The sequence below is a fragment of the Anopheles marshallii genome, chromosome X (assembly GCF_943734725.1).
Source record: "Anopheles marshallii chromosome X, idAnoMarsDA_429_01, whole genome shotgun sequence".
Classification (NCBI taxonomy): Eukaryota; Metazoa; Arthropoda; class Insecta; order Diptera; family Culicidae; genus Anopheles; species Anopheles marshallii.
The window spans coordinates 6,623,210-6,640,604 of NC_071325.1; the positions used below are offsets into that span (position 1 = coordinate 6,623,210).

General features: G+C 47.6%; 2 protein-coding genes across 2 annotated transcripts; both read right to left on the reverse strand.

Moving 5' to 3' along the window:
• Positions 1 to 4,992: 4,992 nt before the first annotated feature.
• Positions 4,993 to 7,239, reverse strand: LOC128718268 (ethanolamine kinase). Its single transcript, XM_053811918.1, has 4 exons — positions 7,087 to 7,239; positions 5,658 to 6,091; positions 5,141 to 5,593; positions 4,993 to 5,065 (listed from the first exon to the last, which is right to left on the reverse strand). The coding sequence occupies exons 1-4, from the start codon at positions 7,237 to 7,239 to the stop codon at positions 4,993 to 4,995; spliced, it is 1,113 nt and encodes a 370-aa protein (XP_053667893.1).
• A 4,236-nt stretch (positions 7,240 to 11,475) lies between these two features.
• Positions 11,476 to 16,927, reverse strand: LOC128717917 (branched-chain-amino-acid aminotransferase, cytosolic). The gene is made up of 7 exons (XM_053811597.1): positions 16,910 to 16,927; positions 13,376 to 13,600; positions 12,678 to 12,887; positions 12,381 to 12,611; positions 11,986 to 12,289; positions 11,752 to 11,906; positions 11,476 to 11,664 (listed from the first exon to the last, which is right to left on the reverse strand). Exons 1-7 carry the CDS (start codon positions 16,925 to 16,927, stop codon positions 11,476 to 11,478), a joined length of 1,332 nt encoding a protein of 443 aa, XP_053667572.1.
• Positions 16,928 to 17,395: the final 468 nt, after the last annotated feature.

Consider the following 17,395-nt stretch of genomic DNA (forward strand, 5'->3'; position numbering starts at 1 on the left):
TGATCGACGGTTTTTCTTTAGTATGTGTCTGTCTGTTGCTGTTGTTGGCTTCTGGGGGGTTTTTGTTTTTGTCGGGCGTTTTTCTGCGTTGGGGTTCTGGGGTTGTTTGTCCTACAACCTTCCGCTTGTGGAGGATAGGGTTGAGGGGGCTTTGTTGTCTCGTAAAGCGTATAGAAGGGAAGGCGATGTTGTGCGGTAAAAGGGTTGAAGCAAGGGTTCTCCTCACTTCTCACTCTTCCTTCCCGATCCACGTATGTTTTGCGGTAGGAAAATACGGACAATTTCGCCAAAAAGTTCACAAGCCTCTCTGGGGGTAATTGGTTTTTCGTAGGTGGCGAGGTGTGTTGCGAGCGTGTAAGTGTGTGTGTGTTTTGTGTGACTGTAGGAAGGAGATGTCGTAGATACGGGGTGTAGCCGAGTGTGGGTGGTGTGTATGTGTGAAAGTGTGAAGTGTGTGTGTGTGTGGTGTGTAGTGTGCTCTAATCGAACTCGGCAGCCGTCGCGATCAGCGCATCGAAAATGGGCGAAACCAGCTGTTCTTCTTGTTCGAGCAATCAATCGTTGGCCTCGCAAAGTACATCGTTACGTGTTTGTTTTTTTTTTTGTTTTGTTGGGGACTTTGGTGTGCTTTTCCCCCTCTTGTCTTCCCTCCGAGCGCGCCTTTTAATCTCGCCTTATAAACACACGGCGGTGGCGACCCAGTTAACCGCTTTTGAAGGGAGGGCGCGCTTGGGCGTCGTGGTAGATTATCGCTGCGTGTGTTTTGCGTACCACCGTGCGCGCACACACGCACACACCCGCGCCGTTTCACAACACCGGAAGCACTGATAGGCACTGTTTACATGTCCCGGCGCGTTTTTGATAAAGGAAGTACGCAAACAGAGGAAAACAAAAAAACGGGTCGCGTTTTTCGCAACGAAAAAAAACTCCCCGCGTGTCGGAAAAAAAACCCCGTGTGCGTTGCGCTTCAGCGCTGCCTTGCCAGTGTGTTGCTTTCACGGACCGTGCGGTGCACTAATACTGGTCGGGTGATACTGCCGCTGCTACTGCGTACGCCATCACTGTTCGCTCTCTCTCTCTAGGGTTTGGTTTTTGTTCTTTCACCCCCGTGCAGCAATAAAGGGTACCGCTCTCGCTCGCGCAAGCGATGTGCGAGAGCGCGCGCGCGCACTCACACGCTCGCCGTGTACTCGCTCGTTCCAACCAACGAATATATGGCGCTAGATGTGTGTTTGTGTATGAGAGAACGAGAGAGAAAGAGAGTGTTTGATAATGCGCGCTATAATGCGTTGCGTTCCTTCTGTCGGTCGGCTGCGGACTTGGGTACGTGTGCGGGCGAAAGGTGGCCTCTCTTTTTCACCTTCACCTGCGCGCGCACCTATTCGCTCTCACTCTGTCGCTCGCTTATCGTTAGGGCGGGGGTGGGGAGGTTTTCTCTCTTGTTAGTCTGCTCGGCAGGTGAGCAATGCGTTATGCTGTTTCGCTTTCTCCATCATGGCGCATGGTGACAGCCCCCCCTCAGGCTGGTAGCACAGCGTTAGATGTTAGAGCGGTACGGGTTTTTGGGGGCACACACCAGCAGCACCTTTCTCGCTTTCGCTTCCAGCGACCGTTCGCTCCCGTGCTCGCGCTCTCCAGCGAGCGACTGATCGTGTGATGACGGTGACGAGTCGCGCTGTGTGTGTTTGTATGCGCGTTTACCTGCGAGTGCGCGAGTGTGCACACACCAAAGAGAAAAGATGAATGGTGGAAGTGTTGTTGGAGCGGGGGTGGGAGGGAGGCGAGAAGGTGAAAATGAGCAGCCTACTTTTCACGCACGCAGATACGGGCGACACGAGATATAACGCACGCACGCACAGTCAATTTCGATACAACACGAATTCACGCACCGTTACGCACCCAAATACACACACACACACTGAATGTCACACACTAGTGCTACGCACACCTGTGCAGCATTAGTAGCACTTTTTTTCCACCTTGCGCACTAAGGGGAGAAAGGAAAATGAAGAAAATTCGTGAAATGCGTCCGCATCGGTATGTGCACGTACGTGCACAGAGGCATGGCAAATGTGTGGGTGGAGAAGGAGGGGGTGGCGGCGAACGAAAGGACGAACGAAAAGGGTGGGGCTGTATGAATGAATGATTTTTTCTTTATCACACACTGCAGCACTTTCACACGAACGTTAGAGCGAGAGAAGGGAAGGTAAAAAAAAACAAAAGTAGTGCAAATAATTGTTTTTTTTCCCTTTTGTACAAAAGCAATTTTTCTGCGTGTTCATTTTTTCGCTGCTTCGTTTTCTTGCCTTTTTGTTCGTGGTTGTGGGTTTTTTTCTTCTTCTGTGATTCTTTTAAATGTTTCTTCTTGTTTTTCTCCTTCCTTTCCGGTTAGTATAGTTGAGATGATGTAAGAGGGGTTTACAACCTTTTCTCCCTCTTCTTCTTCTTCTTCTGTTCCCTGTTTTTTGCGACTTTTCCTTAAAGCACAGTTTTACTATGCTTTTCCTCTACTTGCACCGCGCTGGATGGGGGTTTTTCCTTGCACTGGTTTTCGTTTCTCTTTTCGTTTGTTAAATCTGTTTATTTTGTTGTTGTTTGTTGTGTTTGTTTCCTTTGAGGGGCACACTTTGGGCACTGAGTCGGACACCGGACACCGCTGCCGAACCGTACCGTCGGGAAGGCGAAATTGGTTTGGAATGAAAAACAGCATCAAACCCTTGAACCGAGCGCGCCAGGTTCCGTTTGATGCAGAAGCAGTAACAGTATATCCTTTTCGCCGTTCGTCGTTTTTCATGTTTTTTTTTTTGTTTAAGGAGGAGGCAATGTTGGTTCGCGCATGCGCCCCAGAATGGGGAGGAGGGTGGGGGTGTTCTTTTTTGCGCTGTTGTATTCACCACCATTTATCAATCGATGATGGTGGCTCGGGAAGAATTGGGAATGTTAATGTAACTTGTGTGGGTGTAGGTGTGTCTGTGAAGATCGGAGGGTGTTAGGTTGTTTAAAACAGGCTAATTTTCACATATTATTGCACAAATGTCACAACCCGGTGAAGATTTGCATCTTCGGTACGCAATAAGTAATCACTGAATTGTGTTTTTGAAATAAAAAACTCTTTAAAGAAAGACAGTTTTAAGTTGACGTACAACATACGTTCGATTTCATATATTTTTCATAATGATAATGAAAACAATAATGATAGCTGTAAGCCAATTGTAAAAAAGACATTTTTTTGCTATAATGTAGCTGATGAACGTTTCTAGACTAGCCGTTACTACTAGCCTGATAACGCTTTATTTAAACCTTCTCCAACTGTCATTTCAAAATTTGACGGCTGCGTACTGGATCTGGAACTCTAGGTTCGATAATTCCAAAGCATTTTTGAGTATACGAATAAAAAATGGTTCTAAATTCATTACAGCTGATGATGGTTTACTGGAAGGAATTTGTCTCAATTGAAATACCCACCCCGACTCGCCATGTGGTCTAAATGCCCGAAGCAATTGTGCAATGTGTGTTTGTGCATCATCTAGTCACATGATGTAGCTATAAGTCCTTTAAAGTCTATGGAGTCTGAAAAAATCATATATAACAATAATAGCATACTTACAGGCGTTTGCCACCTCATGAGCTTACTGACGTATGGGCGTTAAACGCTTTCAAATGCTGTTGCAACATCCGTTTGACGTTACAAGTGTCGATTTTATAAAATATACCACCACAAATCTATATGCGACCACTGCTTCCTATAGCACGTCCTGGTATAAGCCGAACGTTTGACCGAGTTTGACCCGAACGTGTTGGATTTCCCCGCCGCATGACGGTTTTTCCCCCGAACGGTTGCGTGCGTTTTTCGTCCGTACGCAGCCCAACTCATAGCACCCGAGCGGCCGGTTCCGGTAGAACACTTTTGAACGAACAAAACTGTGAGCAAAAGTCCTTGCTGGCAGGTACCGCGATGGGGCTGGAAACAGGTTGGGCAGGTATATGGACATCTATGTGTTAGTGTGTGTATATTCGCACGATAAATCTGTGTGTGTTTATTTGGGTAAACATGTAAAATGACTCCGTGTAGTATTTTGTCACATTTCATCTTAGTTTAAACAGGAGTTTCAAAGGATGTAGGAAACAGACTAAATGTGTCAAAGAATGAATTAGAGATTTTCTTAAAAGAAAAATGCATATCGCAACCACAACCATAATCACAAACTGGTATAACGCAAGATCCGAGCATGTGCACAGGAATGTAACGTCTTTCTTGGTGTTATGGCCCTCACAAGGCTTCATATAAGGCTCCAGAGGGGTTCGTTTACACCTGACTGTTGGATGCTGTAATTGAATGAAGGTGGAATTACAACTGAACAATATCACCGTTTCCGTTAGTGTTTAATTATCTTATTTATTGCTTCTTATGCACGTAGTAAAAACAAAGAACAAGATCCTAATGACACACCTATCCAGGTCGGTAGGTTTTATAGTGTGTTGTTTTTTCCCCCCCTTTTGCTACAATTTTGAACTGACTTACTGCACCAAACGGCACCCACAGCTTGGAATGAAAACAGCCAGCGGTATGGTACTCAATAAAACAGCCAGCGGTATGGTATGGAATTATGCAGTGAGTCTTTTCGAGTGTTTTCCATTTCGCATCATTATTAGCACCATTAGATTAGTTTCCCATAAGCCTACTCACTGTTACATTTCCACTAGACACCGAGTATCTGTGCGAGAATTTAAAGTTAGGAGTCTCCCGGAGAATTAAAACAGCAGAATATTGTTAGGTGATAAAAGCAGCAGTGTCCAAGAGAGTTGGGAATGGTGGAAACTCCTGGCTGGTGGTGAGGCTCCACGGGTAAGGGAATGGTGGTGTCCATGTATAGAACGTGACGAGATGACGCGAACCTATCTAAAGACAGCCTGCTGTCTCTGTTATGTTCGGTGTGTGTATGTGCAGTAATATCCACAAGATCTTCCAGGATCCGCAACGAACGGTTTGGTTTAGTTGTTGCAACGAAGCGCTAAGAACTCCTCTTTCCGTCGGCGATACTCGAGGAATCGCGTAGCACCGAACCTGTAAAGTAAGTAGCAGGTAAACGTGATAGTACTACCGGGTACGGAATGGTCGGGTTGACGGGTGGGGACTTACTGAATGAAGTCGAAATCGATGGTTGAGTGTTCCGCCTGTATGAGGGCCCATATTGCCCAGAAGAAGTGTGATGCGAGTGCGTACTGGTTCACCTGCACGTATAGCCGCTGTACGTCGCTGTCTGTTACTGGCATCGATTCACCGAGATACTCCCGGAGGTAGACGCGCAACCAGCGCCGTTGAAAGTCTTGGGTTGGGTAACGCCCATAGTCGATGTCATCGATGCCGGCAAACTCGGTAAAGTGATTGCCAATGTCAAACGCTTGATGGTTCGGAGCCGCATACTCGTAGTCGATGAAGGTGACGCGCGAACGCACCTCGTCGTAGATCACGTTCCCGAGCAGTAGATCGTTGTGGCAAAAGACGACCGGGCTGTCCGTTTCGAGTAATCGTGCGTACAGCACATTAAACTCAACGCACAGTTCCGAAACACTGGGAAATACCTTCCACACGCTAGAAAGAAGGTGCTCTTGTTTAAGATGTATATTGTTTCGGGAAATCATCTAACATGCCTTACCGTTCGTCTTTCACCGGGTCAGTGAAGCGCTTTGGGACGAGCCGTAGGAACTGGTCGATCTTGGACGGGAGGGCGGGTACGTTTGCGGTGGATCGGTCATCCGGTTGGACCTTGTGCATTTGGGCCATCCGGCGGGCAACGAGTGGCCAAACGGCATCGGCCTGACATGTGTCCGGTGTTAGCGTCACACCCGGTACATACTCGTACGCGAGCCCATTGGCAAAGGTGGCGTATAGGGCTGGTGCGTAACCATAACGATGCAATAGTTGAATGTTTTCCTTCTCCTTCGATCGGTCGATTAGCAGATCCGTCTTATTACCATACACCCGGATCAGCACGACATCCTCTGGTTCGGGTGTACCGTTGCTATCATCGCTTTCCTTTGGTTGTTTGAAACATCCGACCAACTTGTTGGTGATACCATCGGTGAAGAGCTGCAAAAGGAAGAAGCCAGTTAGTTATGCAAATTCAGATTCAGGCAGGCAAGATCATGGAGGGGTCAGGTCCGAAGTCTACGTCTGAAGTTAAGAGTGAAGAAAACATTACATAATGACTAAATCACCCCAGATTTTATTGGATGTACTTTTCAATTCGCTCCCTCTGCTGGAAATCAACCATAGCAGAGAGATACTGCACAGGCTTATCAGGAGGAGTAGGTTCTACTTGAGCATATTAAGGTTTATTATCACCATTATTGTCATTATCGGACGGGTCAGCACGAGAGTGACAGATGTGGGCTGTTCCGAGCTATCACCAGCATCATCAATGTGCCAGAGCACGAATTCTTCGCCGGTATCTGCGTTAGGTTGATTAAAGCGTACTTGTACACTGACGATAAACGACACGGTCGCCGCAGGTGGGTTTTCAAACCGGGAACACACAGGTAGACGTGCCGTGAGAGCATTCTACAGGCCAAATACGTACAGGTAGCTGATAAGCTAGTGCTAGTGTAATGACTCATTAGTCTGCTAGACGTTAGATGAGGTAATAATGGGGCTTCTAATGATGCCGAAGCTGAACGTGATGGTGTACGTACATTCCGCGCTGCATTGAAACGTAACGGGCGCAAGGTGTACAATGTGTCAGAACAAGTGCCAAGGCACTGTCTGTAGCAGGGGACGAACGCTCTCCAATAAAAGAGTCAGAGAGTGACGTGTCTTTGTTCGTTGTTTGCAAAACTAATTCACACATTATCGATACCGTGTGAAAGTGTTAATTGTCGAGACGGTTGAATAATATTGTATAGCAACATCTTCAACTATCCGAGATGCTTTCGAAAGCAGATGGTAATCATGGTGGTTTTGTCCCAGAGGTGATGGATTTTAGAGCAAGGTCTAATGAATCTTTAGTCGAATCACAGATCTTAACAGACGGATGAAGGCGGGGCTGCATTAGTGAAGCAGTGGAGCTCCACATACTCTCCACTGACCTTAAAGCGCACGCTGTCGCGACACCAGTCCGGTCTGATAACCTTCAGTATCTCGGTGGCTCCTTCGATGACCGACTGCTCCCGGACGACCAGTGACAGCTGTTGGACGTCCGTGCGCCCACCGTTGGTGTAGTCACCCGTTCGCCGTAACATTCTCGGGCACTGGCTTATCCCTTTACTCTCTGTCTTTCTCACTCACACACCCACTAAGTTTCTCACACACAATCTCTCCGTTTGGCACGTTGTGCAATGTGTAGCTCTCCAGCACGGGCACTGTGTACACTCTCTGCTCTCTAGCGTTGAAATGCAGCGCCTGCTCCGTTTGCGAACACAAGGGATCCTTCACAATCGATGAACAATACCGTGCTTGTAATTTTCCTGCGTTATTTTGGCACGCATCCGGGAACAGAACCGAGCTGTTTGCGAAAGTTCCTTCCTGACGAGCGGCAACACACTAAGCGTGCGTACTCACGACTGGGATGTTGCTTGTGGATTGAAGCGCTTGGCTAAGTTGATTGCTGCGATGACTTATTTTTTCAAAGTTATATCCCTGCTTGAGTCCTTTTGGTTGAGTAAAAACACAAATAACAAACAACACACAGCTTGCTATGTTAGCAGCACCGGTCCCAAACCAGTGTAAAATCTTTTCCCTCGAAGCCGTACAGTTGAAGCAGTTGAGCGACAAGTTGTGCAAAATGTTGCGTATGTTTTGTTGCTTCGTTTTTTTTGCTTGTTTCTGCCGTGTTGTCCACACAACGCTTTAAATACGAGCGGATTGCGCGCGTATGCGGCAATCACGGTGCAGGGCAGCACGAAGACTAAGCACGGCACATCCGTGCCGCAACCAAACCATGCCAGTCGCACACTCGCAGGCCTGTTCCCCTCTTGCATCGGTCTGTGCCAACCGAACCGATAGCCTTACTTTTTAGCACGCACACACACACACACACGCGCGTGCCGGATGGTGAGTGCGTGCGTGTAATGTTGATATGGCTCCGCTGCTGCTGCTGGCCATCATATCATGCCGTTTCGAATTCGATCACTGGTTAGGTTAGGGCCGTATTTAGAAGCAGAGAGAAAAACGGCGGTTTTGAGAGCCGCTGGAGATGCGCTCGGTCGCATTCTCTCGTGTGGCGTTGTCAGGCTCTCTTTCTCTCTTCTGCGGTTCTCGTTGCAGTGAACGTCACATTAGGGCAATTTAGGCGGTTGAAAAGATTGTCCCAAATTATTTGTACGTGCGATGAAATTATCCCGTATTACATACTTTATACCCCAATGTGATGTTTTAGCTCAAAAAAATAAAATAAATAATATCTAATATTGAAACATAATTATTCTAATGGGAAACCCTTTTAAACCTAACATTATTTAACCGATTCTCCTCCCTAATGTCCGGCTTGTACGGATGCTAGGGTATTGCCATTGTACGCCTAATAAATCAAGCGTTTTGAATGCCACAGAGGACGGAGAGGCCATTTGCTGCGAGATTAATAATGTGTCACAATTGCACGATTAGGCTACCAGTACACGAAAGCAAAGAGGCGGCCAGTGAAGTGGTACGAAAAGCGACAAATGTTTTCTTTTGAAGTTTAGTGTATGTTTTTTTTATTTGAAGTGTTAACCAACTACATCTTATAAAACAAGGGGTGTTTAGTCTAGAACTCACTTAATAGTTCGATTTAATACCTGGAGCTTTCTAGGGCTAGAGAGTAGTAGTATAGGAAGTTATTGTTGTGAAAAAGTCCGTCTCATGGCAGACATATCTTTAAACAAACTCAACGTATTTAGATACATAACGTACTAATCCCTAACCTTCCAGGTGCTTCACATCCATCAAACACAATACCACTGTTCTATACCAAATTCGAAGACTGACGAGTAACAACAACTAGATAGAGATTGTCCTGACAGATGAGACGCTTGTTCAGGTGATGTTATCAACACCCATTGTGAACGCATCATTTTCAAACAAGTTGTTATTCAAATTTCGAGACCCGTGTTGTTCACTCGGCGCTGGGCAATGCTATCAACGTGTCCAGGATTGAACGGGAGGGCACGGCTGATAAGTGGCCTGATAATGGCTATTAACGGTAATTTGCTCCACATCTCCGGTCAAGCCGTTCAGTGGGGATGAAAAAAAAAAGACAAAACAGTACTGTTGTCAGGGGCGGTAATCGTTCGATCTTGATACACCGAGGCCCCCCTTCCCACTGATAGAGACGAGCACGGGGTATTATTTAACATGATGCAGCGTGTATGTCAAGTAAGTTTCAATTGGGTAAAGGATAGTGGATGCTGCAATCGTTTAACGTACCGCACTTATCTAGCAGCCGGAATGAAATATGTTGCGAACTGCGTTGCGTAACGAACTGCAGGGAAAACCACATTTTACTGGTAGGAACACGGAAAACGGCGTGTTCCACCGTAGCGCCATCTATCGGCAAACCCAAGACACCAACCAACTTACCGCCCAGAACCCTACAAATGTTCGGATATCAAAAAAGGGCCGTTTGGATCAATATTACCAATTTTTACAAACACAACCAATTTATTTATTTGTTTTCCTGTTTGCTTTTTGCTGTAAAACGCTACATTCAGTGGCTTACGACACTTTGCGATGTAAAAACACTAGACGCTAATCCTACGGAATAATTCTTATGCTTGCGGTGACATCGGCTCTAATCCGCCCCCTGCCCAAACAATTCACATTGGCCATAAAACAACCGGTGCACCGGTCCGGGAACGTGCAATGTCGGGCGGGATGCTCTAGTGCCACCTGGTGCAGCATGTTCGTATCCGTCTCACCCTGTACAGATGATTACACAGCGAATACAAACATGCTCCATCCGTCCAAACCGGCAAGCTAGTGGCCCTTTGTTTTCGCTATATTTACAAAAAAGAGCCAACTATTCGGGGGAAATGCACTTTTCTTCTTCCTTTGTACGACAAATTTCTTTTCTAAACAAGAAAAATAAAATCTGTTTTATGTTCCACGGCTAGCGACGTAGAGGAAAATAACTAAGACGAAAAAAAAAAAAATCTAAAATTAAAACAAACAAAAAATAAAATACCTAAGAAAGGCCCTATCACAAGAGAAAAAAAACCATCTATCCCCTGCCGTTATGGCGGGAGCAATGTGTTGCGGGGTGAGTCTTTTCTTGGGGGGGTACGATCGTAGAAATCGCTCCAAATACCCTGTAAAGGTGTATGACGTACAGGTGAGGCGCATAGATGATAACACCAACAGTAAGATGGGTTCTGCCTCGGCATGGCATTACATGGAACAGCATGCGCTAGCAGATAGTACGCACTGTTGGTATGTGCTTTAGGGTTTGAGTCACTGAACGATTTGAGTTGCTGCTTTGCGTTGAGAAACCTCCACTAAGTGTGTAGCTATTTGGATGTGTATGTGAGGATAGTTTACACACAGCTACAGATATAAATACAAGGAATAGAGAACCCTACCTTACAGTCCTAATAAATGCACGTTTTCAGCAGCATCTCTCTTTTTTTTCTGGGGAAAGCATTCCGTAGGGCAATACAATTATGCAGTCGTTCAACGTGGTACACTAGCGCCAGTTTTGGGCCACAAACGATTGTTTGACGCTCAGCACAAACAATACAGATACAGAGAGAAAAAAAAACACATCTATCCAACGCAGTGCAACGGAACTGCTGGCACAACATTTCATGCCACCTTCACGGGAGCGCCCGAGGAGAGTTCGGTGGTACAACTTTGTTGTGTACACCTTGGCGCTTACTAATGGCGTACTTATACTCCTATATTCAGCTATCCTAGACTATCGCGTATCGTATCAATCTTAGCAAAGGACTGAGGCTTTTTCCCTCTCACTTTCTCTCTTTCTCCATCTCTCTTTCTCTTTACACACACGTCGCTATCACAAGAAATTTTGCAGACATCGAATCTAACAAACAGAGACAGTGTCCGACTCTCATCAGTTGCAGGTTGAACCTGGTTTGGTTGGAGCTAGGACAAACTGTTAGAATTGCATCATTGGAAACACCCGGGCGTAATGGATCATTCGTAAGGCACTAGACTGTGGGCCATCTCAATATCAGGGTTGGATTCTTATCAAGTTGGGTAAGAGATGGTGGGCTATGTGTGTGTATACGTACGAGAGAGGCTTAAGCAGTAAACCTACAACAAGACATAGTTATATACAGAGAGGATGTAGTTTAGTGTAGTGCAGCAGCGCATTGGAATGTTTTGAGCTTCGAGCATAAACAAAGACGATTACTGTTGGAGAAATAGGAAGGATGGGTCTGGAATTAGGATTGGGACACTGCTGCTATACTACTCGCTTGTGCTTGTTTCGCTGCGGACGAACGTGCAACCTCCCCCGGGGTTGAAAGACCAGCAGAGATACCTCAGTCTATAACATAGGCCCATGGATGTTCCAGCTTGCCGTACTGGATATCAGTGAGGGTGTTGTACAGCCGCCGGTACACCGGATTGTCGTGGCTTTCCGTTGGCACGAAGATGTCTTCGCCCAAGTAGGAGATTTGCTCGATCGGGCTGATAACGGCTGCCGTACCAGCGCCAAACAGTTCCAGCAGCTAATGATGGGTAAGACAACAGAGAGGAAGAGTTATAGTACAGCTAATAATTTCGCCTTGTGGTAAGCAAACACAAAGATCACTTACTCGTCCCTCCTTGGAGAGCTTCTTGATTTCGGGCATGGTGAACTTTTCCTCGCGAACCGAAAATTCGCCCCAGTGGTGGCATAGGCGGATGATGGAGTCGCGCGTGATACCGGGCAGGATGAGTCCGTTTAGTGGTGGTGTTACCAGTTCACGCTCTGTCGGCACAAAGCAAAAAGGGATATGCATATTATTTTGTCAATTAAGACAACCGTGCGTGAAGTGACCGTAACATACCTCCGTTCTCCTTCATGTACAGCATGAAGATGTTCATGACGCCAACTTCCGTCAGTTGATGGTCATCGCCGTACAGCCACAGGACCTGATGGCAACCGTTACGCAGTGCCTCCTGCTGTACGTGGATCGTAGGTCCGTAGTTGGAACCAACCTTGCGGTCACCGACACCACCGGGCCAGGCACGTGTGTACTTGGGCTCGGCGTACAGCTTTAGTCCCTTTGCGCCCGGCTTAAAGTAAGGTCCGACAGGCGACAGGATGGTGTACAGTAGGGCAGAATCGGACGATGCAACTCCTAGCGTTGGCTGTGGGAAGGGAATGGAAAGATACAGATAAGCACAGGTACACTCCGCATGCCATTCCCAGATAAGCGAATGGGACGAAATGGACACCTACCTCAATGCCGATCAGCGTTGGGCGGATGTACAGGCTGGCAGATTCGGTATGCGGTACCCACTCCGAATCGATCATGATCAACCGCGCCATTGCTTTGATCAGATCCTCACCCTCGAACGTGGGCAGACCGGACCGGTAGGCGGTAGCGTTCATGCGCGCCATATTCATCTCCGGTCGGAACAGACGAATCTTCCCATCAAATCCACGGTACGCCTTCATGCCTTCGAACAGCTGCAAAAATAACACAAGTACGATCAATGATCGAAGATCCACGAATTTGGTGGCTAGCGGCCGTACCTCAATGGCGTAGTGGAACACTTTAGCCGCCGGGTGTAGGTTGAGGTTTTCCATGGGCGTAATTTCTGGTTTCTGCCAACCTCCCAGTCTGCGATGGTACGGCACCTTGAGCATGTGGTCGGTGAAGTACTTCCCGAATGCCAGATCGTCAACGTCCGGCTTCGGGTTAAGCTGATGCGGTGCCGCCAGACGTACACTGAGATCGGAGTACTGTAACGAAACGATGGATATCTTTAAGTTACAAAACTCACTAGCGGATCCAAATCCTGCGGATTATCCTGAGGTATCTCCACAAACAAACTCATATTCTACGATTCTACCAGACTGCATGCAAATGCACGTGTTCGCGTAGTTTCGCAATGTTTGCAAATAGCTCACAAAAAAAAAACCCCGGGAGACATTCGCCAATCGTCACCACACAAAGCTCCCGGCACACGAAGGGTCAAGTTCAGGGTGCGGTTCGTACAACAGTCCCGCTGAGCGATTTGCATTCGGTACGCCAATGCGCACGAGCGACGGAATTTCATTGACCCCTTTCGGGTGGCCTATTCTGTGGGAACGACCAAGGGGATTGCCCCGGGTCTTTCTGCGACGCAATCAAATCCTGGACATGTTGTGTGCGCATGCAGCGCCCAACGGCACCAACCCGGGCTGCTGATGCAACACCCAGCCCGCAGCGCATCATCACCCGCCCGTACCTTGAACTGTTCTCCCACGTTGTCCGCATGCTCGACCGTCATCGGGAACGGTGCCGCTAGCGGTGGCACCTCGGCAATCTTCGGGAAGTTGTCATCTTCCTCCACGCGCAGCTGGGCCTGCTGCTGCGTACCGCCATGACCGCTGCACGCCCGTACCGGACCACCCTGTACGAGCAGCTGCTGGATCAGCTTGTGCTGGTTCTGGAACACGTAACGGACCAGGTTCTGTGGGAAGAAGAGAAGAGTACGCTTTAGTAGAAGATCTACATGTGGACCACAATTTAGCGCCTGTCGGGCGGCAATCCGGATTACATTGCAGCAGTATGTGTGCGATCATTTGGTGCGAACTTTTCAAGATTAGGGAGAGGAAGAGCCAAAAAAAAAAAGGGTGACTACCCACAAAAATAGCAACTCACGTTTGGCCTCGTTAGTGTGCTAGCCGTTATCTATTCGTTTGCAAAGGCGTGTTTGATGACGCTGAAGCAGTAAATGTGTAAGCTGCGGCTCATAGCCCGCACCGTGCGCTTCTCTTTGACCAAATTTTAGACGCTTATCAACGCCTGATGGGTTGGTATTTCCCGAGTAGAAAATCTTCCACATGTTGGGGTGGTAAGCTTGTTTTCCGGCCGCAACTTCTTCCCCGACTTCTCAAGATCTTAACATTTGAAGTCTTTATTGTGTGGGTATTAACTACGACAAGTTTTGGGGAATCAGGCCCCAATTTTAGGCGCATTTAGTCCAGACAACTTCACTTGTGCAAACAGAGCCCGAACCGTTCAGCAGGTTTCCTTTGTATCGACGATTCTTCCTTTACCCAGTGCACATACACACTCGCGTGTTGATTAATTGAACAGCGAAAAAACAAGCAAACAACGAAAGCAAAAAAAAAAGCACATAAAGACAGAATCGGTACCCTATCCCCGCATATCAGGCAGGCAGATAAGGCAGCAACACCGCACTGTACGCGAGTGCGCTTATCAATCATTATTATTTTGCCACGGATGCACGAAACGGTGTTTACCTTGCCGCTGCGCTATAATCATTTGTTGTACATACAATTCCGATCGTTAAACAGAAATCGCCCCAACGATGTGGTTCCATGCCTCCGGAGACCTTTACTGCTTAACGCCGTTGGGTGATGGGACGCAAGGCGCAGGACGCGTGCGGAGGATCAGCCACAGGATTGAAAACTTGGACCCCGGTTGCCAAGGGATTCGCGCGATAGTGGAGCATGATGAAATCGCAATCGCGAATTGATTGAAAGATGCCGACGTCATGCGCGTGGTCGCAGGCATCACCACGATAAGGGCAGGACCGCCTTACGCTTCGGAGTGGTTCAGGATCTCTGTAATGCGTTTTTTTTTTTTGCTAACTGAGCGGTTTTGTTGTTGCGCCCATATGACGTGCTGTTGGTGTTGTGTGACGTCGTGATGGGCCGAACCCTTTTATTCCGTTGATATATGCAATCCTCGTTGCAGAAAGAAAGTCCAATATTCTGGAAGTCTGCCAATACATCTAACAGTCCAGAGATCTTTTAATATAGCCCAATATTATGGAAGTCTTCGGGAGACTTCGGGAGATCTCCTAGTAAAGCCTAATATACTGGAAGTCTTCCAATATATCCAATATTCTGGAGGTATTGGTAGATTTGCCGCTTATACTGCTGTTGTGGACAAGGTCACTAGTCTACCATGAAGATAAGGTTCTGGACTGATGGACGAGTTCGTAACAAAGAACCCATCAAGGCGTGAACCTGAATAAACCAAAGCCTCCGTCACATAGCTATCGTAGAATTCAAGATGGCCTCAATAGCGCGTACGCTGACCTGAATTCTGACTGCAGCAGCAGAAATGGGATAGATCGGTTCTTCCGCTTTGATTGATGCGTCTTCGTAGCCGCTGTACACCGCCGGGACAGGCCTCCAGAGTTGATCTGATGGTGGCCAGTGTGAGATGTTTGATTGTTGACAGGCGGTACGCCCCCGTTCCGTACACGGCGAAGCTGACAGGTTCATGCACTGGCGCGCGTGTTACCATGCACCCTAATTAAGGCCAACCAGAAGGGGTTTTTGGACCGACGGCAGCAAAAGCGACAGTAGCGGCTATAATAGTATACCGGAGCAACAACACCACCTGACATGACTCGCCCAACTCGCCCGGCAAGTGGACGAGTGAGCGAATGATCGCAAATTATATTACCTTCCCCACCGTCCAATAAGAGCGAGCCGGTGAAGAGATGGAGGCAGTATGTGGGGAAGTAGTGCAGTGCTAAGTGCAGTTCCCCTTAAGCGTGTGTAGGAGTGGTGACCATGGTGTACGGAGTAGTTGGCAAAAGAGCAGTACAACTCTACCGGTTTGGCTGAATGAACGTGCGGTGGACGCGTCTGGAGGTCAAGCCACTAGCGGGAACTGGACCAAGAACCCGGAGTCAGCAATTAAAAATGCGAAGGTCCACGCCGGTACGGCAGCGGAGTGCTACGGTGTGGCATCAGATAGGGGGCAGAACCATCCCTCGCCGGGGCTAGATACAAGTAGATCAATTTGCCAATTTCGCCATCATTTCGCCCTTGGCATGTTTGGTTCAGTTACAGCATAGACCAAGGGCCAATGAATGCAACACATTCTCCACCCGCTGTTTTCGGTGCGCAACACGCTGTAGATCTATGCTCATACACGTGGGCACTGTTCCGCGTGTGTCTCCATTAGCTCAATCTAGCTGATTCACAGCGTTGTGGCCTTCACGACGTACGATGAACTCTTCCTGGTCCCTGGAGAAACTGTGTATCACACAATTGACGTACTGCATACTGGGTTTCTGACGTACGTACTGCGACCATTCAGCACGGTGCAGTGTCCTTCGAGCGTTCGAAGGACTACCGGCTTTTTTTCCGCGTCCGGCATGTGAGAGAGAAAGGAAATAATCCGGTTTCCAGAGCAGCAGGATCGTCAACATCGTGTTCCCTGGCCCGGTCCTTTTCTGGCATTGCACTCAACAAGGCAACCAGTCTCCAATGTCTCGCGGCACCACACAGCTCCCGACACGGAAGCGACCAAACAGTGCTCCAACGGGTGTTTCATCACGATGCGCAACAGTCCAAGAGGGGGTCGAGCCCCCGTCGTGATATCAAAATTCGACCGGCAGATTGCTCTGACGTATATCTGCTCGCTATATTACATTTTTGGAACAGAGCGCATTGAGATCCAGAATCTTCGATCTGCGTTATTGCTTTCTATTGCTGCTATCGCTCTCGATAGTTCTCGCATTAATGGAGTGGGCCAACAACAGCAAAAAAGTTGTCCAAACAGACATGCAGGAACTGTCTGGCGCAATGACTTGACGCGTTTAGCTTGTTGTGAGGTCGTGGAGGGAACGGAATTCTTGCTTTATTGGTTCAATAAACCAAATTCGTCGCACACCTACTTATCTGCACGTTGTGCTCCCGCATGTATAAAACACACCACACACATGTTCACTTTGGATGATTGTTGCAGTTATATATATGTGTGTCGCGATCTCCGAAACTCAAGTGCTCACCTTGCTTCGCAGGACCATCTTGATACTGTGGTTGTTATAGCAGACGCACTGTTGAGGATGAAGAAGCTCACTACTGTTTGCTGGCAGCGGGAATGCCTTGTTTATTTCCGACCTTAAACGAAAGCTGGAACGGGGTTGAGATGATGATGAGATGAAGTTCAATAAAAACGATTCACATACACAATCAAATATTTTATAGCAAAAACACACTAATTCGACACAACAAACACGGTGGAGACACACGGCACTGGACACAAAAAAAAAAACAGGCCAGAAGTTCACAAATAATTAATGTACACTACTGTCACGCCAGATTCTAGCCTCTATTCTACTGGAGATCTGAATAGCTAATGCACATGGAGCTTTCCCAAACGCTTCACTTTCCCTTTCACGCTTGTTTTAAGCAGCGGGGCAGAGAAGAATAGTATTTGCGAATCAGAACAGTACTGTTGGTAAAGAAACGGGGTGAAGGTTTGGGTGAAAAGA